This window comes from Drosophila erecta, unplaced genomic scaffold (assembly GCF_003286155.1).
Source record: "Drosophila erecta strain 14021-0224.00,06,07 unplaced genomic scaffold, DereRS2 tig00000055-arrow-pilon, whole genome shotgun sequence".
Classification (NCBI taxonomy): Eukaryota; Metazoa; Arthropoda; class Insecta; order Diptera; family Drosophilidae; genus Drosophila; species Drosophila erecta.
The window spans coordinates 17571863-17598065 of record NW_020825200.1 but is presented as its reverse complement, the minus strand read 5'-3'; the positions used below and the strand labels follow the sequence as shown (position 1 = coordinate 17598065).

Below are 26203 nucleotides of genomic sequence, written 5' to 3'. Positions count from 1 at the left end.
GTGTTTTGCTGTATCCGTAATTCGTTAAAAACTGATATGGAATGGTATGGATAGTTCACACTTTAAAAATGGGTCTTTATTGTTTTCCACATACAAACTTTATAACCAAAACTGAACTTATTTTGAGCATTTAATTATATCTAAACTTTATAAGTAATGTCATATCAAGTCACTATTTAAAATAAAAAAACTTGTGAGTATCTATGTATGATGTTATAGTCATGATAAACATAATTTCAAAAACTAAGAAAGCCTAAGAAAGGTTTTTCTGTATTATCCAATCAACAGCCTCGGCAAAGTTTTCCAGCAATGCTGTTGGTGGCGGCGATGGCTTAACATCTGGCAAATATTTTCCAGTCTTGACCAGAATTCCCTGCATGCCCACGCTCATGGCACCCACAATGTCATCATTGGCATCCTGGGAACCAATTTGGTAAGTTTCAAAATGTATTCCTTACTCTACTTACATCGCCAATCATAACGCAGGAGGCAGGATCCCGACCAGCCAGAGCTCCTTCGAAGAAATAAGGATTGGGCTTGCCAATCACTTTGGCGGTTCGTCCTGTAGCAAACTCCAGACCCTTGACAAAGCACCCTGGACCCAAGGCTAGACCATCGGCCCGTTTGTAGTACTTACCCTGATGCACAGCGACCAGTTTATGATTCTTGTTCTCCAACAAAACGCTTTTAAAAGATAATCGTTAATTAAGTTAATATTATCCTTGTTTCGATGCTCACTTAAAAGCCTCGTTTAGCTGGTCATAGTTAAAGGCCTTGGGTGCCAGACCGATTACAACCGAATCCTTATAACGTCTAGTGTCCTCCGGAGGAAAGTCCTGACGTGCATCCTCAGACAGAATATAGTACGGATTCAGTTTCTCATTTTCCACATATGACACCGCAGCGCTCAAGGAACTGTAGATCTCAGAAGGGTCCACTTGGAAGCCAATCCTGCAGAGCCGTTCGTGAAGAGTGGCCTTTGAATCCTTCGTGGTATTTGTTACGAATTTGACCATTACCCCAGAATCACGCAATCTTCACGACAATTATGAATGTAATTACGAATACTTTGGTTTCAACTATTGCTATCGCACCTTTTCAACGCCTCAACCGCATTCGGAGTAGGTTCATCTTCCACATGCAAGGTGCCACTGAGATCAATGAGTGCTCCTTTAATAGACATCTTTCTTAACTGCTGAAAGCTTCTCGCTCCTCTGGAGAACAAAATCATAATTTCCATCTGGTTCGATAGCTTTCGATAGTCCTCTCCATATGTGTATGTATCAGCAGGTGACTTACCACAGGCGTAGACAGGGATTTGAATACTTTTTTAAATCTAAGCAATTTGTACCCTCTCTAAAAATATATCTAAATATATTATATAAAATATTATAAAAGGTTTCCGCTAAATTTCACTTTATATTTCGACCCCTTTTACACAGATGTTTTTCTGACTACGTTCATGCTCACAAGACTTCTGCAATGTTATTATTTACCGGCAATTCTTTTCTCGCGCGGTTTTCATTGGATATATCCAGAAATGTAAAACCAATTGGTCTCATAGCCAACTACTGCCAGGTGGCATCTGCGCTGCGTCCAAAGAAGGCGAAGTCCACCCGAAAAGAGGTATTATCTTCAGCTTGCATTGGAATTTACATAACTAATGACACATTTATCTGTTCCCTTTTCTAGGCGCAATTCTTCTCCGATGCCAAGAAGATCCGTGCCATCGGCGGAAAGGGTGGCGACGGGTGCGTGTCCTTCCTGCAGCTATGGTGCAATGAAAGGGCCGGTCCAGATGGCGGAGACGGTGGCAACGGCGGCCACGTGGTGTTCCAGGCTTCTAACGATGTGCGCAATTTTAACCACGTGGGAAGTGTTTTGAAAGCGGAGGAAGGAGAGCCGGGTAGCTCCAAGGACTGTCATGGCAAGAACGCCAAGCACTCTGTGATTAAGGTTCCAATCGGGACGGTAATCAGGAATGCCCAGGGTCTAATTGTCGGGGATCTGGGACAAGCGGATCTTATGTTTGTGGCCGCTCGAGGCGGAGCCGGAGGCAAGGGCAACCGCTTTTTTACCACCGACAAGGAAACAAGTCCCAAAGTTAGCGAGTACGGACCTATGGGCGAAAACCTTTCATACACTCTAGAACTGCGGAGCATGGCGGATGTGGGTTTAATTGGTTATCCCAATGCCGGAAAAAGCACTCTGCTGAATGCCTTGACAAGGGCAAAGCCAAAGGTGGCTCCCTACGCCTTCACCACGCTGCGTCCTCATTTGGGAACCGTCCAATACGATGACCATGTCCAGCTCACCATTGCCGATCTTCCTGGACTCGTTCCCGATGCCCATCGCAATAAGGGCTTGGGCATACAGTTCCTTAAGCACGCCGAGCGCTGCACGCTGCTGCTTTTCGTATTGGATGCCAGTGCACCAGAGCCGTGGACGCACTATGAGCAGCTAATGCACGAGCTGCGCCAGTTTGGCGGACGTCTGGCGAGTCGGCCGCAATTGGTGGTGGCCAATAAGCTGGACGTGGAAGAGAGCCAAAGCAACTTTGAGGAACTTCAGCGTCGCCTGCAAAATCCCGTGCTTGGCATTAGTGCCAAAATGGGTCACAATCTTGGACAACTTTTGAACAGCATACGAAGAGGATACGACCGCTACAAGGGCCAGCCCAAGGAATCCAGTTAAAGGCCTCTGTTTAAGTTAAATTGGCTTATTATTTATAAATTAAACTTTAATCTTATTAGCTACGCAAGCGGGAATCATTGCCTACAAGCCCTCCTCGGATGTGGGCAGCCAAAAAGCCATGTTGGTGCAGGCGGAGGCCAGCATCATGTACTTCGGATTAAATTGAACGCACTGCACCGGTCCCGGATGGTCCCCATTCAGCACGGACACCTTGTTCCCCGTGTCGGCGTTCCAGATGTGCACACGTCCATCGGTGCTGCCTGAGAAGATAAACTGCGAGTCTGGGCTAAAGCTCGCCTCGATAGCAATGCCCTTGTTGTTTGGATAGCCCGTGAAAGTTTGCAGCGGAGTGCCGTGGAAGGCATCTACCAGACGGATGACCGATCCATTTGTGCTGATCAGGATGGTTTTGCCGTCACGGGAGAACTTAAGGCCAGTCCAGTCACATTCCTTCTCTTGATTGAGTTTAAATGTGACGAAAGGACCTTTGTCAAATGAGCGCAGATCGTACAATTTAATGCTTTCTGAGTTAACGCCGGCGGCGAAGATCAAGCCCTCGGGATCGTAGGCGGCAATGGGGCGTCCAGAGAGATGCATCAGTCCCTGGCAGTTGGGCGAACGCAGGTCCCACAGACGCAGCGTCTTGTCTAAGGAGCCGGAGAGAAAAGTGTCCTCCACCGGAGAAATGCATAGCGAGATAACCTTCTTGGTGTGGCCGGGAAAGTAACGCAGATATTTGTTGTCGTGCAGGCTGAGATAGCGAATGGTGTCGTCCACCTTGGTGGAGCTGTGGATGGCCGTGTTGTTGGCGTGCGTAAAGTGGATTAAATCCACTCCATACTTCTTCGAGTTCACCGTGCGCGACTGCGTCCCCTTCTCGCAGTCGTAGATCACGATCTGGTCGTCCTCGCTGCACGATATTAGATGCTCACCGTTGGGCGCAAAATCGATGGCGTTGATCTTGTCCGTGTTCTCCCGGAAGATCTTGGCCACCTTGAAGCTGCGTACCACCGAATCTATTAGTTTTATCTTCATTTTTATCCGCCGAATTTCGTTTTGTTGTCAATATTTTTAATTGTTCAAGACTGTGTTATCGGTAGCATGGGTTCACGGCTCGATGAGTGAATGTCCTATCGATATCGAACCTCCGAGCTGCGACTGGTTCCGCACAGAATGCAAGAGCGGAACCAGCATCAGATTTAAATTATTTGAAAATGTCTGTTTAGTAATTAAAAGTAACACAAATACAGAAACTCTATGGTGAAAAATCAAGTAATTAAAACTGATTTTAAAACTGCAAGATTTATGTATAAATACCATACGATAATAAAAAGATATATATTCAACAACAAAATTTAAGTATATTTTTCCCGTAACGGTGTAAGGCATTAATTTAAATACATTTCATAATGTACACAGTGCAATTGTAAATGGTCTATTTAATTCGTTTTCTCCGATGGGCAGTCACAGGTGATACTGTGGGTATTTCCCAGCAGATCCTTGGGGTCGACGTAGACAGTGCCCTCCTTACCTCGAGCAAAAGGTGTATGTCCGTTGGTTTGTAAGTAAAAGTCGCCATGAATTCTGAAAATTACGATTAGAAACGATGAAACTACATTCTGCGCTATGCACATTAGTCGGAACTTACGTCGTGGGACAATGATGACCCATCACCACGGGCGGGCAATTCTCCACTATTTTGTTCTGCTTGAAGTCTGACCATTTCTTGGCGGGCACAGCGTCGAATCCGATGGGATACCGATCCGACACACTCTCAGCCCAGAACCACCAGCTCCGCCGATGACTGGACAAATCGTTGTCGCTGAGCATCTTGTAGTTCCGCTTGGGACAGCCAGGTTGCAGACTGTATCCCCCATTGGGCCAGAAATCCGCCGTGCCCGTGCTCGTCGGTGCTCCGTACAGCCAGGCGTCTGTGTGTATCACGTCGACGAACTCCGCATCATTGGCAGACAGGTGCGTGCCCGGATAGAAGAGCGGAAATGCGGGATCCAAAGCGGAAATTCTATAAAACAAGATTTAAGATTAGTGAGTCAAGGAAAGTATTAAATATAAAATTAACAATTTATATTATAAAAAGCTTTGAAAAAGAATTAGACATTGAAAACAAAAACCTCTATTATGAATAACTGGTTTATGTTTCTTAAAATAAACCTTTCTGCGATACAAAGGTATTGAACTTTGGACACTTAAATGAATTTTCAAATATCATGACGTCGTCAAATTGACAGTGACCAAAGATTAAAGCAAGACAAAATAATTTTAAACTAAAACGTCAATAAATAGTTTACATATATAATAACATTTTGTGCAGATAATTGATACCCCGCTCCTCTCACCTTTTCAGCTTTCTGACACCCTTGGTGCGTTTAGAAATCTCTCGCCCGAGGACTCCTGCCAGCTGGCCGCCCATCGAGTGACCGACAATGTGGAACTTCTCAATGTCCAGGCCATGGTCAAACATTTTGAGCAGAACCTTGGCCAATTCTGGGCCCAACTGCTTGAGGTTCGGGAAGGCATCGAACATGTAGTTGCCATCGGCCAGTTCACCCCAATCCAGGACGATAAGGTTGGTATCTTTGCGCTCCAGATAGGCCTCGGCTATGACGTGAATGCTCTCCACATCCGGATCTTCCAAGTAGCCGTGCAAATAGAGCACAGTGTTCTTGGCTAAATCTAAATGCTCGTCCTCCAAAAGACTCTGGAAATCAGTTAGGTCATAGATATCGCTATCTGCCACCGTGGGCCTGTGGATACAAGATAATACTATAGGTGAATTTCTGAATATATTAGAATATATTGTTTAACAAAAATTCGGATTTTAGTTTAACAACATGCATTATAAATTAATCATATTAATAGTTCTTACCCATAATATAATATAAACTTAGCTGTCGTCAGATCCGCCTTGGAGTTTTTGAGCCCGCAGAGGAGCCCTGTGCAATAATTATCCAAATCGTATTAGCGGAATTTTCCATTTACATACACTTACTTACTGGATTTGTTTTTAATGGCCTTGTGCATGTTTATGATGGCTGTCGGCTATTAGTCCATAAAGTGATTGATTACGTGGCCAGTGGGTTGTCCGGATATCCTCTGGTCCCATGCGGTGATTGGCAAAGACTGGGCCGAGCACTCGGTTAGCCGGATTATTGTGGCGTGGCCTAAACCCCATTGAAATTGATAACTCTAATTAAATTTCAATCTTTTTCGGATAAGATAGTAATGGTGAATTCGGCCAAAAAAGCCTTGCGACATGAGCATCGTGAATCACACGAGTGGCACCAAGGGCAGCAAAGTCCGTGTGGTAGTCCAAGCTATTGCCTATCCATGCATTATTCATGTGCTCCTACCGTGGAATATCCGATTCCGGGCACATCAAAAATTCTAAATCTCCCATTATTCATCCACTTCTACGGGCTGTACAAGTTTAATCGAACGCTAATCCTATTATGCACTTGAGGAGTAATTGAATTGTGATTGAATGAAAGCCATAAAAGGCTTGTCGCCAGTTAGTCTACTAATTTTTGTACAGGTAGCTAGTTGCAAAGCCCCATTCACGATTTCAAATTGCAACATAATTGGTTTCCCCAGCAAGAGTAAGCTGAATAATACAAAGTTTTCTCGTTGCAAATTAGAAACTTAAAGACCGTCATAACTATTATTGATCCATTAGTATGATTGGTTTATTTATACCAATACTATACTATATATGTACTTTTACAATATGCATATTTAAGAATTATGTTTCTTTAATACATTTACTAGCTATTTAAGCCAATTTTGTTGTGACCTAATTGAACTATTAAGAAGTAATACTCTTTTTATTGGCGGTCCACGTAACTTTGATCTCAATAATACCACTATCAAAAAGGGGAAATTTTTGTCAGTTCGACCAGCTACAGGGCCCGCTGTCTATTGCCACAGATTACCTTAACCCCGGGGTCTAAGTGAACAAACTACAGTGGTTAAATATGCAGACTTTAAATTACAGCAATGCCATTGAAACACATTTGTAAGCTACAGTCCAATGTCCCTAAATTGGAACAGAAGTTGAAGTTTGGCTTGGTACATATTTTTTAACATTGTGTTTGTTGCCGATTTCTATAGACTACCTTCATATAAGCAAAACAGATCAAAACCTATACACATTTTCCTCAGTCTCAAAATATCCAACTGAGGGAAGTTTGACTGTCGGAATGTTTGTAGATAGATATACTATGTTGAAATTGAAGACCCCTGACCCTCGTTGCCTCCCCAACGCAATAGTAATTTAAGTACCGGCCTTTTTTGCCTCGATTTCGCCGTTGTACTGCGGACATAAATAAAGAGCACTTCAATTTATATTCCGGCTTATCGGGGGAAAATTAGCCGTGAGATAATGGTGTCGCACGAGGGGTATCACTGAGCTCGAGGGGATCGGATCGGCGCCAAGTGCTTGGCGGAAGGTAAAAAATAACGCTTAGCGAAACGCGCCACTTGGGGAAATCGGACAAATTAATGCAGCACTAATTGTAATAACAGCTCAGCGTTTTTGGCATATGTGAGTAATAAACGCATACCCCATACACTATAAATATTCGCTTACGGACCGGACACTTGTTGCTTTGACGGGGGCAGGTGGATCGTAGGTCAGTGGTCTGTAAACGGACGCGGAGATTGCGACACCCGTGGGTAAGCTGATAAAGTTCCGTATTTGGCTGTGTTTGGGCACACAAACACCAAAGTTTGTTGTATTTGCACACATAATTGATTGGTTCCACCCATTTGCCCAATCAAATTTGCATCTGATTCCCCTATTGACTCCACATTCCACGCAGTTTCTGATTCGATGGCGCTCGAGCGGCAGACGAATAATTCAATGGCACTTACGAGTCCAGTCGCAATCGGAATCGAGAGTTAGGCAAACATTTGCCAGCGCGCAGCGTGTCGACGAAACAAACAAACGTATTGCCCCGTCGCAAAAGTCAAACTGATCTCTCGCTCGAAACTGCTCGCCACCAGCACCGTCGACCAATCCAAACAAAAAGAAGCCCCAACTATCGCCAGGTGTCTGTTTGGGGCCTATCGATATCAGCAACTTGCAGTCCAAATCGTTTTTAAGTGATTTTAAGTTTTGAAAATTTGACAGTATTTGTATACGGTAAGAACATCTGTGTATTCGTAATAGCGAAAGAAAAATTCAATCGAATAAAATTAATGATTGTAAGGTCCTAATAATTACATATGCTTGTTATAATATAAAAGCAAACTATCAACAGTTTCTATTTAAACGAAGATCGCCAGTATTTCTAAGAATTTAATTTGGAATCAAATCTATCAATTTGTATAAGCTATCAGAAATGTACCTTCCCTACAATCGACAAATAACCAATTCAACTTCAACTTCCTAGTTATATTTCATGCACATTAAGCTTTCCAATAAATCTTGTGATATTGTTTCACTACAATTTTATTTTTGCATTCAGATGCGATCAAATGTTCCAAACTCTACAAATGTTTTAATAATGATCTTTATGCCTATGGTAATTTATATATAATATAAGTATGTAAGAAGTAATGTTTAGTTGTGTGTCGCGTTTAGTGGGTCTCCTCCCATGCTGGCCGCCTTGCGCTCCATGCGGCGCTTCTCCGATTTCTATTTCCTCTGACTCTTGGCTTCATCCATCCCTTATCCAGCATCGGCTGCAGCGTTTAACACCTTTCGGGATCCACTACAATTTTCCGTTCTTAAGTGTTGTTGCTACATATTATGTTTGTTGCCGGCGTTAAATACATACAGTTTTAAAAATAGAATAAAAAAAGATGCAAGAAGGTTGATTACGCTGTAAACAAATATACAAAATACATTATTGCAGACGAACACAGAGTGGGATGGAGAGATAACCACGCGGTGGTGATGATACCGGGAAAGAGACAAAAATATGGTACTACATTAGTATCGGTTATAACTTGATCCATTGCACTCGCACTTAAATCAGATCTGACATCTAGCTTTGTTATCTTGAACAAACAAACAATCATATGTGAATACGGTTAAGACGGGGAGGATTAAACAAATTGGCTGTGGAACTGGCTGGAGACAGCGGGAGGCACGTCACACGTCTTGTGGTTGGCTACTCATCCTCTAACATTCCGAGTCAAGCTTGGGCGGCTCCTCAGCCTTGCCATTCATCTCCTGCAAAATGTCATTGTCAGCTGCCTCCAGCTGCCGGGGCGGTTCTACGATCAGCTTGGAGTCCATTGCCGCCTCAATTTTCGCACCCATGCATGGCGGTATTGCCGTTCTAAACACATTCAGTTCCATTTCTACGACAGGATTGCAATTAAAATTAATGCCTTTGCGCTATCTGACATTTATTCAAATGTAATGCATTTGTGTAACTCTCAGACTCCCAACTTTTCTTCAAACGTGTGTTAATGCATACTGTCGTTTCAAAAATTCGATATATTATTCAATAACTTAGAGAGTATGCCCTTATTAATGCTGTGTTCTTCCGATCCCTGTCAAGCCCCTAACTTGTATTAGACTGATTAATGCTTACCTGCAGCTATGCCGGCAATGGCCTGTGCAGCAAAATGCTTGACGTCCACATCTGTGTCTGCGTTCAGTTTGTCGAGTGTGGGCTTTACTTGGGCATCAATGACACTGGCTTCCAGGAAGGGCGAGATCTTCTGCAGGGTCTTTGCCACGTTGAAACGAACATTGGCAACGGGATCAGCGGCAAGCAGGAGAACTGTGGGCAGCAGCAACTTGGTGGTGATATCTGTGCCGCAGACCTCTGCCAAAACATTCAGGCAGAACAAGCAAGTCATTCCTAAAAATTATAAAAACCATCATCATATATTGATCATTTCAATTTCATTAGGATATCTTACTGTGTAAATAGTTCTTATTGCGCGACATAACCAGGATCATTGGAATTATGGCCTGTTCTGCCCAGGGAGCCCCGAACTGCTCGACGAGCTTCTTCATGTTGAGGGTGGCTGCCTCACGAATAGCGTACACGTGATCGTTAAGCCATCCCATGCAGAGACCGCGCAGTTTTTGGTCGAAGAATTCCTGACCCAACTGACCGGCCAGAGCGGGCATGTACTCGATGATGGCTAGACGCACACGCCACTTGGAATCCTCAGCCAGCTCGACGATGGCAGGCAGAAGCGACTGTGACAATTGCTGGATGCCGATGACGTCGTTAACGCAATCCAGGTTTGAGATGATGTTAAGGCGCACTTCTGGGCACTCATCCTTAAGTTGAATGAGAAACAAGGGCAGCAATTGCTCCACAGTCTGATAGGCGCCCAGCATGGGACTCAAGCCCATGATCACTGAGGCCAGGGCGGACTTCACATGAGGGTTGGGGTCCGAGACAAGATCGCGCACATAGGGTAGAATGGAACTAAGGATGATTTGCACCTGGTTGACCTTATCCAGATTGGCGCAGAAGTCCTTCACTTTAGTGGCCACTGCAGCGCGAACCTCAGCCTCGGCGTCCTTGAGCAAGTACTGGAAGGCAGGCACCAAGTCCACCCGAGTAATCTCCGGACCCACGGCCTTTTGCAGATCAACAAACTTCTCTGCCACCATATAACGCACCCTCCAAGAAGAGTCGCTGGCGCACTGGCGCAGCGTGGGGAGAACCAGCTAAGAAAGAAATATTTTGTGTAAGCCACGGTATTCATGATTACAGTACTGATTAACATACGTGCTCTACATCATCCTGTGGCAGCAGCTGGGCAATGCTGACGCAAGCCTCTACAGCCAGCAGACGAACAGAGTCCTGAAAAATAGGTTGGGATTAATATTTTGTTTAATATAAATACATATTTCCCAATTGTACATTTTTATTTTAATCTATTTCCTTGGAAATGTATCTGCATACCTGATCATCCTGTGCCAGTTGGACGAAGTTAGGAATCAAGTCGGATTTCAGATACTCGGTTTCAACGACCTTGGCAAACTCGCCCAGCTTGTTGGCTGCTGCTCGGCGCACCATGGGTGTCTCATCCTGGCAGAGCTTTCGGAAGTTAGCGCGGAGCTCGGCCTTCACTGGCTGCGTGACGCGTGGATAGCAGACCGAGAAGAGGCCGCAGGCAGAGGTGCGGGAGGTGAACCAGTCACCGGAAACAAGGCGCTGCAATGTCGGCACCACATGGATCTCCAGATCCTGGGCGCTATGCTCAGCGGCCACGGTGCGCAGAGATTCTACAGCCTTGTCTCGCACCACGGTTTCCTCTACGGTGGCCAAACTCTCGAGGGGTGGAATCAAGTACATGGCAAACTCTGGTCCACCAACGAGACCTGGAAAGTAAAGGCGGAAAATGGTTGGAAATATTTCGTAGAAGGATGTACAATTCTTTTGCTCACTTGTAAAGTTGCCCAGTTGGTCGGCCAGGGCCAGCAGTACCTCGTCCTCATCGTATATGGTCTCGGTGAGGAAGGGAATCAACTCGGACCGTGTGCGTTCCTCGCCCAAAGCGAGGGCAATGGTGGACAACTTCTTGATGGAGTTCAATCGAAGCTGTTTCGGGAGAGGAAGGTCATTGAAGAAGCTTATTAAACACGGTGATCAATTGTAGGACAAATGGGTAACTAATTCTACAATTTTTAGGTTATTTTTAATTTGGCTGATGTCGGTTTTATTTAAATAAAGGGCGTAGTTTACCAACACTTCACATTTTTAATAAAGCGATATAATACATGTAATATATGTAATATAAATTTAAAAAAATATCGTAGTAAATATATATATTTAGGACATCTTTAAGAAATTATAATTACGATTAGATTATTCGAGGTAACTATCTCATTTTAACATCAGTAATGGTATTACTATTGATTGAAGATGTGCTATTTTTAAAACACGCAGTTGTAAATTGTTTTCGCAAATAGGTAATGCGTATAAACTTATATGTACACATACATACATATATGAAGGATAACAAAATCCACAAATAAAGAGGGGACAAATACGTTTACCGATAATTGCAACTAATTTTCTCTATGTTATTTCGCAAAGCGTTAATCTTGTGTATATCGAAATTCGGTATAATTTCGATGCACACACTCGCACCAACACAAATGCCTATGCACACACACACACACAGTGACGCATTTTTGCACAAATACAATTGCACATGAAGCAGGGAGTTGGGCACGCTACCCCAAAATTTTAAGCCCTAGAATATTTCTGCAGATTCTTCTTGAGACACAATTGGATTTGGGGTTTTAAAACATGACAAACCTGGACATCCTCGTTCTTTAGTTCATCGATTAGAACCGCAATGGGATATAGTGAATCGTCGACCGATTTGTCGCTCGCTGCCATTTTTTCCGCTGTTGCTGCTGCCCACACACAAACACAAACGCACTGAAAATCGGTTTTTCTATTCTGCAGGCAATCGACGAGGTTTCGATTTGGGCCTCTGGCGAATCGCAATTCTCTTATTCTTCAAGGTTACAAAATAATTTTGCAAGGTATTCTATTCCGTCGCCTTAAATTTCCAAATAATCTAGACAATTATCCTCTGATTGCTGTTCCTTGCGAATGAAAAACGTATGTCGTTGGTGCAAATTAATATTTTTTTCTTCTAGTGACACAACGGTAGAGGTGGAACACACATCGATGCTTATTAGATACTATCGGTGTTTGCGGGTCGTAGCATCGATAGTCTTTTTGCCATATATTCTTTTTAACTGAAAAAGAATATTCGAATTTTCCCTTTTAAAGATTTCCAAGAACAAGTTAATATATCTTCAAAAACTACTTGGGAAATTTTAAGTTTTTTTTCGAAAAATATTTTTAGTATGCTTCCAAAAGCTAATTGATGGAAAGCGCCATTTAGGTAATTTATCGAACATTTAACAATATTAATCGATGTCATTTTTTCAGCGTATTACCGGCTGTTTGTTCATAAGATTCCTGGAAAATACAAAAGAAAGTTATACAAAAAAAAAGTTTATACAAAAAGAAAGTTATAAACATGAATTACACACATTATTCATAAAAAGTATTTAAATTTACTGAGGTTTAATTCTCGAGGAAGGTTACAAACTCGGTCAACTTAAGCAACTGGTCATCGTTTCCACGAGTTGGCGGGGCTTCCTGAACCTTGGGCTTGAGGATCACCCGGTCGCCGTCCAGTTCCTCAGTCCAATTTAAGGCCGCACAGGCATGTTTTAGTTCGTCCTCCGACATTAGTGACAATTCCAATAGATTATTCTGGTAAATGGACACATAGGCACTGCCCATCAGTTTAAACAGCTCCTCGCGTTGCTTAACTAGGTGGATACATTATCAGAATTATAAGCGATTAGTAAAATTGAAGGTATGCTGTACTTAGAAGATCCTCCACGGGTGACTTTACTCTTTCGGACCACTCATATTTGATGTTTCTGAAGAAATCCGCATAGTTATTGTTCTGAAGGGCGATATTGAGCAGGTTCAGCTGCATCAGTTCCTTGTCCTCCTTTAGTTTAGCCGGAACTCGCATCCACAGCAACTTCGCAGCGGCCCTTTAGCACAAGATTAAAATATCTATTTTTTTTTAAATTTATCACTCACAGTTTGTTTTGGTAGAGATAAATAGCAAGTAATTGCTGGTAGACTTCAGCTCCCAGTTCGACTTGCTGTGAAAAGGGTTTTAAGTTTCTATATACAGTGAATATATTAAACAATCACTCACTTCGAATTCCTCATTCTCAAGCCGCTCAACTAGTTCACTATATTTATCTAAATGCATTTTAATGGTAAATTCTTGGTCCGAAAACAATAGTGTGACCGTTTAGCGTGCTGTCAGAAATAAAACCTTCCCAAAGCACTCCTGTATTTATGTAGAGTTTAGCTTACGATAGTACACAAATATCGATCGCTAAATTAATAACACCCTAGCAACAAAACTTACCTTTAGGCCCTAATAAGACTAGAAATAAAAATCACATAATTTATTGTTTGGAATATCACTACACCACGCATTAGAAAAGAAATATCGCTTAGCATTCTGTTATCGATAGTTGCTTTGACAGGTCTCCACAATCGTAGAGCTGTCAACGTGCCAAAAGTCTCCACCTTCTTTTCGGTGTCAAAAACTAGACTATCAAGATGGGTCGTATGCACGCTCCTGGGTAAAAATGCAATTTTTTATTGTTTTCGATGACTGTGGGTCAACCTGAATGCATGCAAAATGTGTCTGCCGTGCGGGACGAACGAATGGATGTGTGAAATGCAATTCCCCGGGGGTTTTAGTGGTTTCATTATCGACCGCAAAGGCAAGCACATGGTGCAGACGTATTCGTGTTTGACAGGCACCGCCATAAACGCGTACTAACAATTGTGTATTTTGTTCGCAGCAAGGGTATTTCCCAATCAGCCCTCCCCTACAGACGCACTGTCCCATCCTGGCTGAAACTGAACGCCGAGGATGTTAAGGACCAGATTAAGAAGCTGGGCAAGAAGGGTCTGACGCCCTCCAAAATCGGTGAGTGCTTCCGTTTATGTTGTTGTTTGAGGTTATGTTAATCCCGATTCCGGTTTTTACAGGCATCATCCTGCGTGACTCGCACGGAGTTGCCCAGGTGCGTTTCGTCAACGGAAACAAGATCCTCCGCATCATGAAGTCGGTGGGTCTGAAGCCCGACATTCCCGAGGATCTGTACCATATGATCAAGAAGGCCGTCGCCATCCGTAAGCACTTGGAGCGCAACCGCAAGGACAAGGACGGCAAGTTCCGTCTGATTCTGGTCGAGTCCAGGATCCACCGCCTGGCCCGCTACTACAAGACCAAGAGCGTCCTGCCCCCCAACTGGAAATACGAGTCGAGCACCGCATCCGCCTTGGTTGCCTAAGTCCTTGATTCGCTAGTTGGTAGTTTGCTTTCAAGTCTTGCGGGGTACTACATTTCCATCAATGTACAACCAATAAACCCAACAAATAAAACTGGAAATCGGAACTATTTTATAGACTAAACAATTGCTGCGCGGTTTATTTACATGGATAATGTGGATTTGATTTTCAAAACCAAAAGCATTTAAGATACCCTTAGTTTTTGAACTTAGTTTTAATTGAAATTCTGTGGCATCTCCAATAATGTTACAACTTGGTGAACTAAAGGCTGACTGAAACAGCTTAATAGAAATGTTTTGAAAACAAGATCGCTTTGAAATATGTGCAGCCGGAAGATTTTTAAAAACACCATGAAAAATTTTGTTTGATAGTGCGCATCTTCATTTATGCCTTGATTTTTTGAGCTGAACGTAAAATTTACCAATGCATGAAATACTAAATTTTCATACTTAATTCTAGGGGTCTTTACATTTTTCTTCAGAATTAGGAAGTGATTTTAATTTTGAAATGGCATTAGGTTCAACAATTACAGCTATTCAAATGTCGAAATTGGAATCTTCCACTCCTATACAGTCACTTGTTGCATGGTTTTCAGCAAGAAACTACAAATCACATATGCACATATTTATGTACAAATGTTTGCATGTATGTGCCACACTCTAGGGGTAGCACACAGGGAACAATTGTACAGTGGTACTTCTGTATTAGGAATGGCTAGGATGTTTGAATCTCTGATTTAACTTTTCCTATGTAAGATACATACATACTTACATATGTATTTATTATATGAGATGGGGGAAATGTTCGAATAATCATTGATTTAACATTGATATTTTTGTGAAAATCCAACGGTTATCGCGCTTCCGTTATAAATCATGATATTAATAATACTAAGATTAAAAATTTGGAATTCACATATGTATATTTACTTCTCTATACTGTATACTACCGTTTGTCTAATATACATATGTATGAACATATGTTTATATGAAGATACATACGTATGGAGCTTCTAATGGAGCATGAAACTAGCTCCTACATATGTACATATAAATATAGTTAAGATTGGAGTTGGAGTTTGTCTTGGAAGATGAAAAAAATATTTAACGATGATGCCATGCACAGTGCGCTCTCAGAACAGTAATATAATTCCGATTAGGCAGTGCTGATAGATAAAATGTTGTATGTGGCAAAGTGCTATATCAAGTATTGAGCAGATTTCAAACTCCTTTGTGTTTTTATAATTAATTATTAGTAGAAGGAAGAAGTAACTATGGTGGTTCCTGTTAGGCAGAGTCCACTGTAGCTCGCGAGCTCCTGGGGCTGGGGGCGCATTTCGTATTTGGAGCCGATAGCCGCCGAAACCGAAACTGCCAGTGTTCAGAATTCAGCATTCAGTAGCCTGCTGCTCTTTCTGGCGCTCGGACCGAAGTTTGTTTTATTATTTACAACATTTGTATATATGTAGTTTGTGTTGCTTTGCCGGGTTCTATCGCGATTTTCTCACGTTCGCCAGCAGAAATAACCATATTGTTGAATGTAAACAATATTGAGACAAGAGTACGTACATAATACATGAGATTCGCAAGCAATGGCAATTATTTTAATTGTGCGCTTGCCGATTGCTTGGTAATTGGGTGCCTGAAAAAATCCATGTGATTAGATAATTTACAGACAAACGAAAAACCATCGATGCGGCCTTTATCTGCGCGCGATTATTGTTTGTTCAGCGATAAATGTAATGTGTTTGCAGTTGTACGTTTGAATAAAAGTTTCCCTTTTTTTGTGCTACCAACAACGTGGTACGTTTCGCACACCCGCACATAAATATATGTATATTTACAGATGTATATATATACACATATATATGCACTTATATTACGAATGGGTAAACGGTAAATGCTCGAAGTGCTTGTTCTGGTCATTCGGGCGGGTGTGAGTGGAACAGGGAGACAGTGAGAAACAGACAATTACAGTGGATCCCAGTTGGAAGATATACGCTTTACAACGTACATATGTACATATGTAAGCTAACCAACTGTTAAGTTACAGGGCTAATAAAAAAAAAAAACGGTAAAACAGAATATATTTTTGGAACGTTTAATAAGTGTTTATATTTAAATAAGGTGTGGAATATGCCTCCTATGAATTTAATGAAAAACCCTTGTTTGCTACAGTGCTATGGAATTTTAAAATCACGAGTTATTTTTAAAGTATGAAATTTGTCACCCCACAGCAAAGGACTGTAAATAAATAAATATAAACCAAATATCTCTCCAGTAATTTAAACAAATTTTTAACTTGTAACTTTAGAATGTAGAACAAGTACGCGGTGTTACATGCACTTCTACCAGGTATTCACTGTACTGCGAAATGACTTTGGTTTTAGGGAACCAAACCCCTCTTCAGCATTGCTGATTCCCTGGGCCTGTCGTTACATCAAGCCCTATTATGACGAACTACAAACTCATGAGCAGTGACACATTCACCATCCCTTAGCACCCAAACCAATGAGTTTTCCACTAAAAAAAAAGTACGTCGAGTTTCTTGGAGTCGTCAAGCCAACGACTTCGTCTATACGAACCGTTGATAAATAAAACGGCAATGTTTGTTTGATTAAGATGTGTCGTGTTTGTGCTCATATCGACTATTGTTCTAGAACCACTCAGCAGAATTACATATTTCCCTTATCCAATACAGCTCAGTTCATTATTTATCTATTCCGCTGCTTATAACGCCGTTTATTTCAGTTCTTTAGAGGGAGTCCAACATGCAGTCGCTGAAAACGGCAGATTTGCCGGAGAATCCCCGGGAACATTCCAATTTTATTTCGGCAGCATGTTTTTGGTGAGCGTAGTACCATATGCACATTTAATTTAAACATATTTGTAACTTGTTTCTTTTTTAACAATGTTTATAGGTACACCATGCCCACTTTTATCAAGGGTCGGAAGCGCACATTGGATACCAAGGATCTTTACAGGGCCTTGAAAGAGCACAAATCGGGTATGGTGAAATTGTGATTATGATTCACCTAATGGTGAATTGCGAAATTCCAAATCGATTTAAGCATAAATACATCATTGGAGATTCTTTGTTATCTGTGCAAGTCATAGTTGTGTATAAAGACAGCAGATAATGAAGTGATCACTCCAAATGTCTACTTCAATCAGACTTACATTTTCTGGACGCACTGTGTGTAGTTATCACGGGAACAATAAATTGTATTGATCGATGCATGCATGTACATGGTACATAGTATGTTCGTTGACCGGCTTAATTGATTTGCTTTATGTCTTCAATTGTTTTGAGATTTTGTGTTTCTTTTTCCAAATTGATAACTGTGGGTATGGGTGGGTAATCATTGTTTTCGTAATCCGAATTAATTAAGTCCCTTGTCTGCGATTAAATTGTGTTAACTTGTGAAATTTTTGCAGAAACTCTGGGAAACAAATTGTGCGCTTCCTGGGAGTTGGAACTTGAGAAGACCAAAGGAAAACCCAATTTGCTAAGAGCCCTTATCCGGGTTTTCGGCTGGTACTTCGCACTTCTTGGCCTGGTGCTTTTCTTGCTGGAATTGGGCCTCCGAACGCTTCAGCCAATCTTCCTGCTAAAACTCATCGCCTACTATACACATGGCTCAGAATCCATTGAGTCGGCCTATTACTATGCTGCTGGAGTGATCCTTTGCAGTGCCCTCAATGTCATCATTATGCATCCGTATATGCTGGGGACAATGCATGTTGGTGAGTCGTAATTTTATCTTCTTACAATTAATTTTATTTAGTACACAACTCTGAGCAATGCGATCCTAAATTAAGTAAACAATTATTTATTTATATATAAGAATATTACTAGCACCTATTATCTCATCCTAAAAGCTGTTAGTCTAAATGATAATTTATGCCCGGTCAACGTTTTAAAATACATTGATAAAAAGGTGACCAACAATTAAAAATTCCGATTTAATTAGGTAATCTGGTTGTTGTCGAACAGTTTGAAACTTTTTTTTTTGCTGTAATAAGGGCTGTAACCAATTATTATTCTCATATATGTATAATTTGCAGTCCATGTTACCTTAACAAATGCTGTTTTCTTCGCAGGACTCAAGATGCGCGTTGGTATGTGCAGCATGATCTACCGCAAGGCGCTGAAGCTGAGCAAGTCGGCACTGGGAGACACCACTGCTGGACATGTGGTGAACCTTATGTCCAACGACGTGGGACGTCTAGATCTGGCTACCATATTCGTACACTACTTGTGGGTGGGACCGCTGGAGACCCTCTTTATCACCTACCTGATGTACCGTGAGGTGAGCAATGCGATAATCTCTTGAACCCAACAGGCCCGGATTAACAAACCCAAATATTTTACAGATTGGAATCGCGGCTGTGTTTGGTGTGGCCTTCATGTTGCTGTTCATCCCCATGCAGGCGTATCTGGGAAAGAGAACATCGGTTCTTCGACTTAGAACCGCTTTACGCACGGATGAAAGGGTTCGGATGATGAACGAAATCATCTCGGGCATTCAGGTGATCAAAATGTATGCATGGGAACTACCATTCGAACATATGGTGGCCTATGCGCGTAAGAAGGAGATAAATGCCATTCGCCATGTGTCCTACATTCGGGGAATACTGCTCTCCTTCATCATCTTCCTGACGCGAGTTTCAATTTTTCTGAGCCTGGTGGGATATGTGCTGCTCGGAGCGTTCCTAACCCCGGAAGTGGCCTTCTTGATCACGGCCTACTACAATATCCTGCGTACCACCATGACGGTATTCTTTCCCCAAGGCATCTCCCAGATGGCGGAGACCCTGGTGTCCATTAAGCGTGTCCAGAAGTATATGCAGTCCGATGAGACCAATGTGATGGATATGAGCGTGGATCTTACTGATGATTTCCAAGGCAGCAATCAGGAAACGGTTCATGGCGATGGAGATGAGGAACGCGACGAAGCTGAGGATAAGCTTTTAGGACCACCAATTGCAACTATTAATGAGAACGCCAAGTTGTCGGAGGCGGGAATCTCGATAAGCGGACTTATGGCCAAATGGGACGTTAACTCCCCTGATTACTCTCTTAATGGGGTAAACCTTCGTGTTCAGCCTGGAACCATGCTGGGCATCGTCGGACGAACAGGATCTGGTAAATCCAGTCTCATCCAAGCCATCCTGGGTGAACTGCCCGCAGAGTCTGGCGAGATAAAGGTCAATGGCTCCATGTCGTATGCCTCCCAAGAACCGTGGCTCTTTTCTGGCACTGTGCGGCAAAATATTCTCTTCGGCCAGCCCATGGATCGCCGTCGATACGCCAAGGTGGTAAAAAAGTGTGCTCTGGAGCGAGATTTTGAGCTGCTTCCGTTCAAGGATAAAACCATAGTTGGTGAGCGTGGAGCTTCCCTCTCAGGTGGCCAAAAGGCGAGAATCAGTTTGGCAAGGGCTGTTTATCGGGAGACTTCCATTTACCTGCTGGATGATCCACTGAGTGCCGTGGACACCCACGTGGCTCGCCACCTTTTCGAGCAGTGCATGCGGGGCTATCTACGCGAGCGAATTGTTATATTGGCTACTCATCAGCTCCAGTTCTTGCAGCACGCCGATCAAATTGTCATCATGGACAAAGGTCATGTTAGCGCCGTGGGCACCTACGAGTCGCTACGCGAATCCGGATTGGATTTCGCCACCATGCTAGCCGATCCAGAGCGAGATGAGCAATCAGAGGAGCGATCCCGGTCGCGATCGGGCAGCTACACTCATAGCCATTCGGACCAGCGGCGCAACAGCGAGCAGTCTTTGCTTTCCATGGCAGAGTCGTGCCTGGATGACCTCGAGGCGGAGCAAGCTAACAACCAGGAACGCCAGGAGGCGGGTCAAATTGGCCTGCGGTTGTACAGCAAATACTTCAAAGCTGGTGGAGGTTTCTTTGCCTTCTTCGTGATGATGGGCTTCTGTGTGCTTTCGCAAGGACTGGCCTCGCTGGGTGACTATTTTCTCTCGTATTGGTGAGGAATTGCTCTAGGGAGTTCTTTGATAAATCTATATTATATATATCTTTACATTTTAGGGTTACCAAAAAGGGTAATGTTGCTTACCGTGCAGATAATAATGATACAACTCGCGCTGAAGAACTTGAGCCTCGTTTGTCAACATGGTTGCGTGAAATTGGATTGTCTGTGGACGCTGAAATGCTGGATACTTATATATTCACGGTGATCACAGTACTGACCATTCTGGTGACCGTGGCTCGCTCGTTTTTGTTCTTCAATCTAGCCATGAAAGCCTCAATTCGTCTGCACAACTCCATGTTTCGCGGCATCACTCGAGCTGCCATGTATTTCTTCAATACGAATCCATCTGGCCGCATTCTAAACCGTTTCTCGAAGGATATGGGACAAGTTGACGAGATACTTCCCGCCGTGATGATGGACGTCATCCAGATTTTTCTTGCGCTTGCTGGCATTGTGATCGTTATAGCCGTTGTTAATCCGCTGTTCCTTATTCCAACCGTAGTACTGGGGATTATCTTCTATCAACTGCGTACCTTCTATCTTAAAACGTCGAGGGATGTAAAGCGCATGGAAGCAATTAGTACGTGCCCGTTTATGAAAATACGATCCATCTATATTTATATTTCTATAATTTTGTTCGTATAGCTCGGTCTCCAGTATACTCGCATTTGGCTGCCTCTTTGACCGGTCTGTCCACCATTCGTGCCTTTGGAGCGCAACGTGTTCTGGAGGCGGAGTTCGACAATTACCAGGACATGCATAGCTCCGCATTTTATATGTTCATTAGCACCTCGCGAGCCTTCGGATATTGGCTTGACTGTTTTTGTGTCATCTACATAGCAATCATCACTCTCAGTTTCTTCATATTTCCTCCTGCGAACGGGGGTGATGTGGGATTGGCAATCACACAGGTAAGCAAACACGGATTACTATTTAAGCGTTGACTCATCCAACCTATCTGGGTTCTACAGGCCATGGGAATGACCGGCATGGTCCAGTGGGGAATGCGTCAGTCAGCCGAGCTGGAGAATACAATGACTGCTGTGGAGCGAGTGGTTGAGTACGAGGACATTAAACCGGAAGGAGCGTTGGAAGCTCCGGCCGATAAGAAGCCACCTAAGTCCTGGCCCGAGCAGGGAAAAATCGTTTTCGACGAGCTGAGCCTGCGCTATACGCCGGATCCTAAGTCGGAAAATGTGCTCAAGTCACTCAGTTTTGTAATAAGACCCAAGGAGAAAGTAGGCATCGTGGGACGCACTGGAGCCGGAAAGTCCTCGCTAATTAATGCCCTGTTCCGACTGTCCTACAACGATGGATCCGTGCTGATAGACAAGAGGGATACCAGTGAGATGGGGCTACACGACCTGCGCAGTAAAATCTCGATCATACCTCAGGAACCCGTGCTGTTTTCCGGCACAATGCGATACAACTTGGATCCCTTTGACGAGTACAGTGATGAAAAGCTGTGGCGCTCCCTGGAGGAGGTAAAGCTAAAGGAGGTGGTGTCCGATCTTCCCAGTGGCTTGCAGAGCAAAATCACCGAGGGCGGAACCAACTTCAGCGTGGGTCAGCGTCAATTGGTCTGCTTGGCAAGGGCTATATTGCGTGAGAATCGCATTCTGGTAATGGACGAAGCAACGGCCAATGTGGATCCCCAGACAGATGGCCTCATCCAAACCACCATTCGCAACAAGTTCAAGGAGTGCACTGTACTGACGATAGCCCATCGTTTGCACACCATCATGGACTCGGACAAAGTGTTGGTGATGGATGCTGGAAGAGCGGTGGAGTTTGGAACGCCCTATGAGCTGCTGACGCTGGCGGCTTCTAAGGTATTCCACGGTATGGTCAAGCAGACGGGTCACGCAACCTATGAGGTCCTGCTGAAAATCGCACAAAAGGTTTGTTTTTAATTTGTTTTTTATCATTAAAAAACCATGAATGTTTAATACTTTACAAATTGATTACAGGCATTCGAAGACCGCCAGAATCACAGTCTTTCCTCATGAGAATCAGCTATTATGTGTTTGTCACCGAATCTTAAGCTGATTAATTATAGTTTAAGTAATCATAATGTTTTTGAATGTGTTATTTTGTGTGAATGTAAATATGTTTGTCCGTGTGTGTATGCTAAATACTTTAAATACTTAAAAATCTACTATTTGTATTTATTTAGCTAAGAGCAAAGAAGTGCCTTTAAAAATAAATAAAATATTTTTTCTGTTCCTAAGTATGCTATTCTAACGGATTTTGTGGCATACCTCGAAATGTTTCTATCGTAATTCTCTTAATTCTGCACTTAAATTTAGAAATTCATTTTTTTCAATTTTTTTTTGTAATTTTTTTTGATTTTACGATATTGTGGAAATTAAAAAAAATTAAGAAATGTCCTAAGGCTGATGTTCCAAACTCCATAACTCAACTTATCTTAATCGGATTTTGAAGTGGCATACCTCCAAATGTTTCTGTCGTAATTCTCTAAAAATCTTAATTTTTTTGATTTCAACAAAATTAAGAAATATCCTAAGGCTGAAGTTCCGAACACCATAACTTAACTTATCTTAATCGGTTTTGAAGTGGCATACCTCTAAAAGTGTCTAACGGGTATCTGATCGCCGGGGAACTCTACTAAAGCATTATATTTTTTTTTTTATTTAGTTAAGTGTAAAACCATGTTTCGTCACACAAGTTTGAGGTGGTTCCTTACCAGGTTTTTGAATTGCTAATATGTATTCATTGTTTTTGAAGAGACTGAAGAGACTAATTATATAAAGTCACAAATATTCAATTTTGAATGCTTTGAATTAGCCTGTATTAATTTCATATCTGTGTTAGGAAACAAGCAAAGGTTCTTCCCTCTCACAAAAATAATGTAGTTTAAAAGTCAATTTCATTTCATTAAAGATAGCTGTATGAGATTAATCCATCAATCAATTCAAATGAAAAGATTTAAGCTCCTTGGCAACGTGGTATGAAAAAGCCCCTAGTCCCAAAGTAAATTAGGTGATACAAGATAAACATTTATTATTTAAAAATGAATACAAATTACTAACAAGTATATACATAATTCATAGTATTTTTCCACTATCTCTTACAGCACATTTTTAAGTCCCATCGCCAAGAGAAGAATCATGGCGCCAAGTGATACCTTCAGACTAGTGCTTCCATTGCACCGATCTGACAAACAGATATCGCACTGATCGGCAGAGTCTTCAGTTATGCCAAGATCATTTTTCACAGCCTGGCAGCCGGATTGTTCTTCGGGCACCTTAACACAACCGCGGTTTAACACTGTTCGGTTAAAAAATATGAAATGAATATCTTGAATAACAATTGAGTTCCAAAAAAAACATTGTGCTCACCTCCGTCCTTGTAGATGCTGTAACAGGCTGCAACCTTGTACTTTGTTGGGGGAGTAGGTGAAGGACTTGAAGATGGCGAAGAAGCTGTAGAACTGGTGGAAGATTCGGACGATGAAGAATCTGTAGAAGCCGAAGAGCTACTTGTAGAATCAATGTTTGTTGTGGAGGAAGCAGTCGACGAATCTGTTGTAGAATCGGAGGTTGAAGAATCTGTTGTGGAAGAACCCAAAGAGCTACTGCTAGAATCATCATTTGTTGTGGAGGAAGCAGTCGACGAATCTGTTGTAGAATCGGAGGTTGAAGAATCTGTTGTAGAAGAACCCAAAGAGCTACTGCTAGAATCATCATTTGTTGTGGAGGAAGCAGTCGACGAATCTGTTGTAGAATCGGAGGTTGAAGAATCTGTTGGGGAAGAAGCCAAAGAGCTAGTGCTAGAATCTCCATTTGTAGTGGAAGAAGCAGTTGAGGAATCTGTTGTAGAATCGGAGGTTGAAGAATCTGTTGGGGAAGAAGCCAAAGAGCTAGTGCTGGAATCTCCATTTGTGGTGGGGGAAGCAGTTGAGGAATCTGTTGTAGAATCGGAGGTTGAAGAATCTATCGTGGAAGAACCCAAAGAGCTGGAGCTAGAATCTGCATTTGTGGTGGAAGAAGCAGCCGAGGAATCTGAAGTTGAACCGGATGTTGAAATATCTGTGGTGGAAGAAGCCAATGAGCTCGTGCTAGAATCTCCATTTGTGCTGGAGGAGGCTGTCGAAGAATCTGTTGTAGAATCGGAGGTTGAGGATTCTGCGGTTGTGGGGTCCTGTGTCCATGTACAAATGGGTAAATCATTGATTTATTAATACAATTAGTAGGATGCTATTGTATGATCCAACTTACATCGTCTTCAGCTCGTGGCATCACAGAAAGAAGAGACCGTTTGAACGGATTGAATGCGGCGATTTTATCCAATCCAAATGCTGCAGAGGCATCTAGAGTGCATGTAACCGTCGGAACCGTTTCCACATGGCACTCATCTCCAACACAACTGTAGCATTCCAGGGCACTCGCTGAAAAAAGTGGTTAACAGGTGAATCAGTAGAATGGGGAGGAGTGGGCAGGTTGCCCGAAGGCCGAACGAGATAAAATTCGTCGCTCAAGAGCGGGCAATAACTCTGATTGATAAATCAAATACCAAGATAACATCGGAACGATTGCCTCACAAAGCAAATCTGACTACTTTCTACGCTCGCATTGTGCTTCTTTTTGGGTTATTGTGCTTGAATTTTCCTTTATCAGATAACCTTTACACTCGATGGTCCCATTTTAATCTGGAGCACGACAGAATACATATATGTATGTATGTACAACATTTATTGTTCATACAAGTATACAAGTATCCTTGTGTTACCAACCGATTGAAATTGGTCAATGTACACACGTAATGTTGTTATCTTTGAACTTGTGAACTTGTGCTTTAGGAATATTAACTTCTAGGAATTCAGGTTTAAAACCAGCAGTTATAGAAAACAACATCTTAAGCTGTTTAGAACAGTTTAAGCAAATGTAGAGCTTTAAAAATCCTGTTACAATAGTATGTTTTTAAAAAGAAAAAAAGTTATTTTTAAACTCTTTTTGAAAATTTAAAAGATTGATGATAATTTTCGATTCTCAATATGGAGGCTAAATGGTGTCTGCGTCAACAAAACTAATTTCAATAATGGAACTGTCCATGGCACTATTTTTGACTGGAATTTCCGGGAACACGCAGATAAGATGTCTCGGTTGTTTTAGTTTTTCCTGTTTTTCGAACTAAGTAAGTTCATAAATTTTTGGTAAATTCCACTTGTACGTCCGTCAATCAATGATATAAAGCTCTGCTTTACTCAATCAAATGTCGTTGCGCTGCACTTTTAGATAATAGTATTAAATGTCCAACCTGGCCAAAGAGTTGAGCAAGCACAAATTGCCATTAGCAAAAGGTTGAATGTGATCACACGCATTTTTCCTTTCTTTTCCTATGACCGAAAGGATATTAACCGAGTTGAATATTTTCAGCGAGGATCGGAGCGAACAAAGTATAGGAATCGCACCACACGACGGTTGAAAGGGAACTACCAATTAAATATAATGTTAACCTGGCTTTTCTGGCTTTTTTATCATTTTCAGTCACTGATAAGCGGCGGCAGCAAAGGAAGGCAGAGCATTCTCATTGTGTAGGCCAACCCCACGGTCTAGCAATAAAAATTATTGGCCACATTAGTCGCCGATAAGGAGTTTTACGGTCCTCGGGGAAG

At 42.4% G+C, this 26203-nt stretch overlaps 9 protein-coding genes across 13 annotated transcripts; 3 read left to right on the top strand and 6 right to left on the bottom strand.

Moving 5' to 3' along the window:
- Window positions 1–54: 54 nt before the first annotated feature.
- LOC6540945 (haloacid dehalogenase-like hydrolase domain-containing protein 2) lies at window positions 55–1271 on the bottom strand. Its single transcript, XM_001970256.3, has 4 exons — window positions 1095–1271; window positions 739–1035; window positions 468–684; window positions 55–418 (listed from the first exon to the last, which is right to left on the bottom strand). Exons 1-4 carry the CDS (start codon window positions 1238–1240, stop codon window positions 254–256), a joined length of 825 nt encoding a protein of 274 aa, XP_001970292.2. The 5' UTR covers window positions 1241–1271; the 3' UTR covers window positions 55–253.
- An 11-nt stretch (window positions 1272–1282) lies between these two features.
- On the top strand, window positions 1283–2751 carry LOC6541018 (mitochondrial ribosome-associated GTPase 2). The gene is made up of 3 exons (XM_001970255.3): window positions 1283–1290; window positions 1443–1626; window positions 1693–2751. The coding sequence occupies exons 2-3, from the start codon at window positions 1483–1485 to the stop codon at window positions 2692–2694; spliced, it is 1146 nt and encodes a 381-aa protein (XP_001970291.1). The 5' UTR covers window positions 1283–1290; window positions 1443–1482; the 3' UTR covers window positions 2695–2751.
- Window positions 2714–3849, bottom strand: LOC6540909 (WD repeat-containing protein 82). The gene has a single exon (XM_001970254.3). It carries the CDS (start codon window positions 3727–3729, stop codon window positions 2776–2778), a length of 954 nt encoding a protein of 317 aa, XP_001970290.1. The 5' UTR covers window positions 3730–3849; the 3' UTR covers window positions 2714–2775.
- A 182-nt stretch (window positions 3850–4031) lies between these two features.
- On the bottom strand, window positions 4032–7758 carry LOC6543466 (inactive pancreatic lipase-related protein 1). The gene is made up of 6 exons (XM_001970253.3): window positions 7585–7758; window positions 5709–5876; window positions 5582–5648; window positions 5052–5459; window positions 4343–4717; window positions 4032–4278 (listed from the first exon to the last, which is right to left on the bottom strand). The coding sequence occupies exons 2-6, from the start codon at window positions 5734–5736 to the stop codon at window positions 4134–4136; spliced, it is 1023 nt and encodes a 340-aa protein (XP_001970289.1). The 5' UTR covers window positions 5737–5876; window positions 7585–7758; the 3' UTR covers window positions 4032–4133.
- A 380-nt stretch (window positions 7759–8138) lies between these two features.
- On the bottom strand, window positions 8139–12316 carry LOC6543494 (serine/threonine-protein phosphatase PP2A 65 kDa regulatory subunit). Of its 2 annotated transcripts, none has more exons than XM_001970252.3 (7): window positions 11958–12316; window positions 11081–11234; window positions 10596–11014; window positions 10419–10493; window positions 9592–10357; window positions 9258–9530; window positions 8139–8537 (listed from the first exon to the last, which is right to left on the bottom strand). In XM_001970252.3, exons 1-7 carry the CDS (start codon window positions 12039–12041, stop codon window positions 8533–8535), a joined length of 1776 nt encoding a protein of 591 aa, XP_001970288.1. In that variant the 5' UTR covers window positions 12042–12316; the 3' UTR covers window positions 8139–8532. The 2 variants fall into 2 exon arrangements, with proteins under 2 accessions (XP_001970288.1, XP_015014537.1); XM_015159051.2 differs by lacking the exon at window positions 8139–8537 and adding an exon at window positions 8685–9021.
- Window positions 12058–13557, bottom strand: LOC6543537 (COP9 signalosome complex subunit 8). 4 transcript variants are annotated; one of them, XM_026979611.1, is made up of 6 exons: window positions 13399–13557; window positions 13278–13342; window positions 13053–13228; window positions 12738–12994; window positions 12614–12635; window positions 12058–12409 (listed from the first exon to the last, which is right to left on the bottom strand). In XM_026979611.1, the coding sequence occupies exons 1-4, from the start codon at window positions 13453–13455 to the stop codon at window positions 12744–12746; spliced, it is 549 nt and encodes a 182-aa protein (XP_026835412.1). In that variant the 5' UTR covers window positions 13456–13557; the 3' UTR covers window positions 12058–12409; window positions 12614–12635; window positions 12738–12743. The 4 variants fall into 4 exon arrangements, with proteins under 4 accessions (XP_026835412.1, XP_026835413.1, XP_026835411.1 ...); XM_026979612.1 differs by lacking the exon at window positions 12614–12635; XM_026979610.1 differs by lacking the exon at window positions 12058–12409 and having other exon boundaries at window positions 12478–12635.
- A 163-nt stretch (window positions 13558–13720) lies between these two features.
- Window positions 13721–14681, top strand: LOC6543470 (40S ribosomal protein S13). Its single transcript, XM_001970250.3, has 3 exons — window positions 13721–13837; window positions 14063–14190; window positions 14253–14681. Exons 1-3 carry the CDS (start codon window positions 13815–13817, stop codon window positions 14555–14557), a joined length of 456 nt encoding a protein of 151 aa, XP_001970286.1. The 5' UTR covers window positions 13721–13814; the 3' UTR covers window positions 14558–14681.
- A 1197-nt stretch (window positions 14682–15878) lies between these two features.
- Window positions 15879–22795, top strand: LOC6543425 (probable multidrug resistance-associated protein lethal(2)03659). The gene is made up of 10 exons (XM_026978965.1): window positions 15879–16115; window positions 17306–17402; window positions 17476–17561; window positions 17993–18301; window positions 18659–18867; window positions 18932–20559; window positions 20622–21145; window positions 21211–21476; window positions 21537–22466; window positions 22536–22795. Exons 2-10 carry the CDS (start codon window positions 17326–17328, stop codon window positions 22572–22574), a joined length of 4068 nt encoding a protein of 1355 aa, XP_026834766.1. The 5' UTR covers window positions 15879–16115; window positions 17306–17325; the 3' UTR covers window positions 22575–22795.
- A 772-nt stretch (window positions 22796–23567) lies between these two features.
- Window positions 23568–26040, bottom strand: LOC6543467 (uncharacterized protein DDB_G0271670). Its single transcript, XM_015159193.2, has 4 exons — window positions 25846–26040; window positions 24807–24976; window positions 23928–24729; window positions 23568–23856 (listed from the first exon to the last, which is right to left on the bottom strand). The coding sequence occupies exons 1-4, from the start codon at window positions 25907–25909 to the stop codon at window positions 23657–23659; spliced, it is 1236 nt and encodes a 411-aa protein (XP_015014679.1). The 5' UTR covers window positions 25910–26040; the 3' UTR covers window positions 23568–23656.
- Between the last annotated feature and the right edge of the window lie 163 nt (window positions 26041–26203).

Bases quoted from the DNA above. Each gene is read 5' to 3' on its own strand.
- LOC6543537 (XM_026979611.1), bottom strand. From the start codon at position 13,455: ATGCATTTAGATAAATATAGTGAACTAGTTGAGCGGCTTGAGAATGAG. The intron at 13,229-13,277 runs GTGAGTGATAAA...CTTGTGCTAAAG, and splicing joins TATCTCTACCAAAACAAACT to GGCCGCTGCGAAGTTGCTGT. The intron at 12,995-13,052 runs GTACAGCATACC...GTATCCACCTAG, and splicing joins ACCCGTGGAGGATCTTCTAA to TTAAGCAACGCGAGGAGCTG.
- LOC6541018 (XM_001970255.3), top strand. From the start codon at position 1,483: ATGTTATTATTTACCGGCAATTCTTTTCTCGCGCGGTTTTCATTGGAT. The intron at 1,627-1,692 runs GTATTATCTTCA...TCCCTTTTCTAG, and splicing joins CGAAGTCCACCCGAAAAGAG to GCGCAATTCTTCTCCGATGC.
- LOC6543470 (XM_001970250.3), top strand. From the start codon at position 13,815: ATGGGTCGTATGCACGCTCCTGG. The intron at 13,838-14,062 runs GTAAAAATGCAA...TTTTGTTCGCAG, and splicing joins GGTCGTATGCACGCTCCTGG to CAAGGGTATTTCCCAATCAG. The intron at 14,191-14,252 runs GTGAGTGCTTCC...CGGTTTTTACAG, and splicing joins TCTGACGCCCTCCAAAATCG to GCATCATCCTGCGTGACTCG.
- LOC6543425 (XM_026978965.1), top strand. From the start codon at position 17,326: ATGCAGTCGCTGAAAACGGCAGATTTGCCGGAGAATCCCCGGGAACAT. The intron at 20,560-20,621 runs GTGAGGAATTGC...TTTACATTTTAG, and splicing joins GACTATTTTCTCTCGTATTG to GGTTACCAAAAAGGGTAATG. The intron at 21,477-21,536 runs GTAAGCAAACAC...TGGGTTCTACAG, and splicing joins TGGGATTGGCAATCACACAG to GCCATGGGAATGACCGGCAT.
- LOC6540945 (XM_001970256.3), bottom strand. From the start codon at position 1,240: ATGGAAATTATGATTTTGTTCTCCAGAGGAGCGAGAAGCTTTCAGCAG. The intron at 1,036-1,094 runs GTGCGATAGCAA...ATTGTCGTGAAG, and splicing joins GCGGTTGAGGCGTTGAAAAG to ATTGCGTGATTCTGGGGTAA. The intron at 419-467 runs GTAAGTAGAGTA...ATTGGTTCCCAG, and splicing joins CCTGCGTTATGATTGGCGAT to GATGCCAATGATGACATTGT.
- LOC6543467 (XM_015159193.2), bottom strand. From the start codon at position 25,909: ATGCGTGTGATCACATTCAACCTTTTGCTAATGGCAATTTGTGCTTGC. The intron at 24,730-24,806 runs GTAAGTTGGATC...ACATGGACACAG, and splicing joins TGCCACGAGCTGAAGACGAT to GACCCCACAACCGCAGAATC. The intron at 23,857-23,927 runs GTGAGCACAATG...TTAACCGAACAG, and splicing joins CAGCATCTACAAGGACGGAG to TGTTAAACCGCGGTTGTGTT.
- LOC6540909 (XM_001970254.3), bottom strand. From the start codon at position 3,729: ATGAAGATAAAACTAATAGATTCGGTGGTACGCAGCTTCAAGGTGGCC.
- LOC6543466 (XM_001970253.3), bottom strand. From the start codon at position 5,736: ATGCACAAGGCCATTAAAAACAAATCCA. The intron at 5,649-5,708 runs GTAAGTAAGTGT...ATTATTGCACAG, and splicing joins GGCCATTAAAAACAAATCCA to GGCTCCTCTGCGGGCTCAAA. The intron at 4,718-5,051 runs GTGAGAGGAGCG...CTTGTTTTATAG, and splicing joins GGTGTCAGAAAGCTGAAAAG to AATTTCCGCTTTGGATCCCG.
- LOC6543494 (XM_015159051.2), bottom strand. From the start codon at position 12,041: ATGGCAGCGAGCGACAAATCGGTCGACGATTCACTATATCCCATTGCG. The intron at 11,015-11,080 runs GTGAGCAAAAGA...TTTACTTTCCAG, and splicing joins CCAACTGGGCAACTTTACAA to GTCTCGTTGGTGGACCAGAG. The intron at 9,531-9,591 runs GTAAGATATCCT...TATAATTTTTAG, and splicing joins CAATAAGAACTATTTACACA to GAATGACTTGCTTGTTCTGC.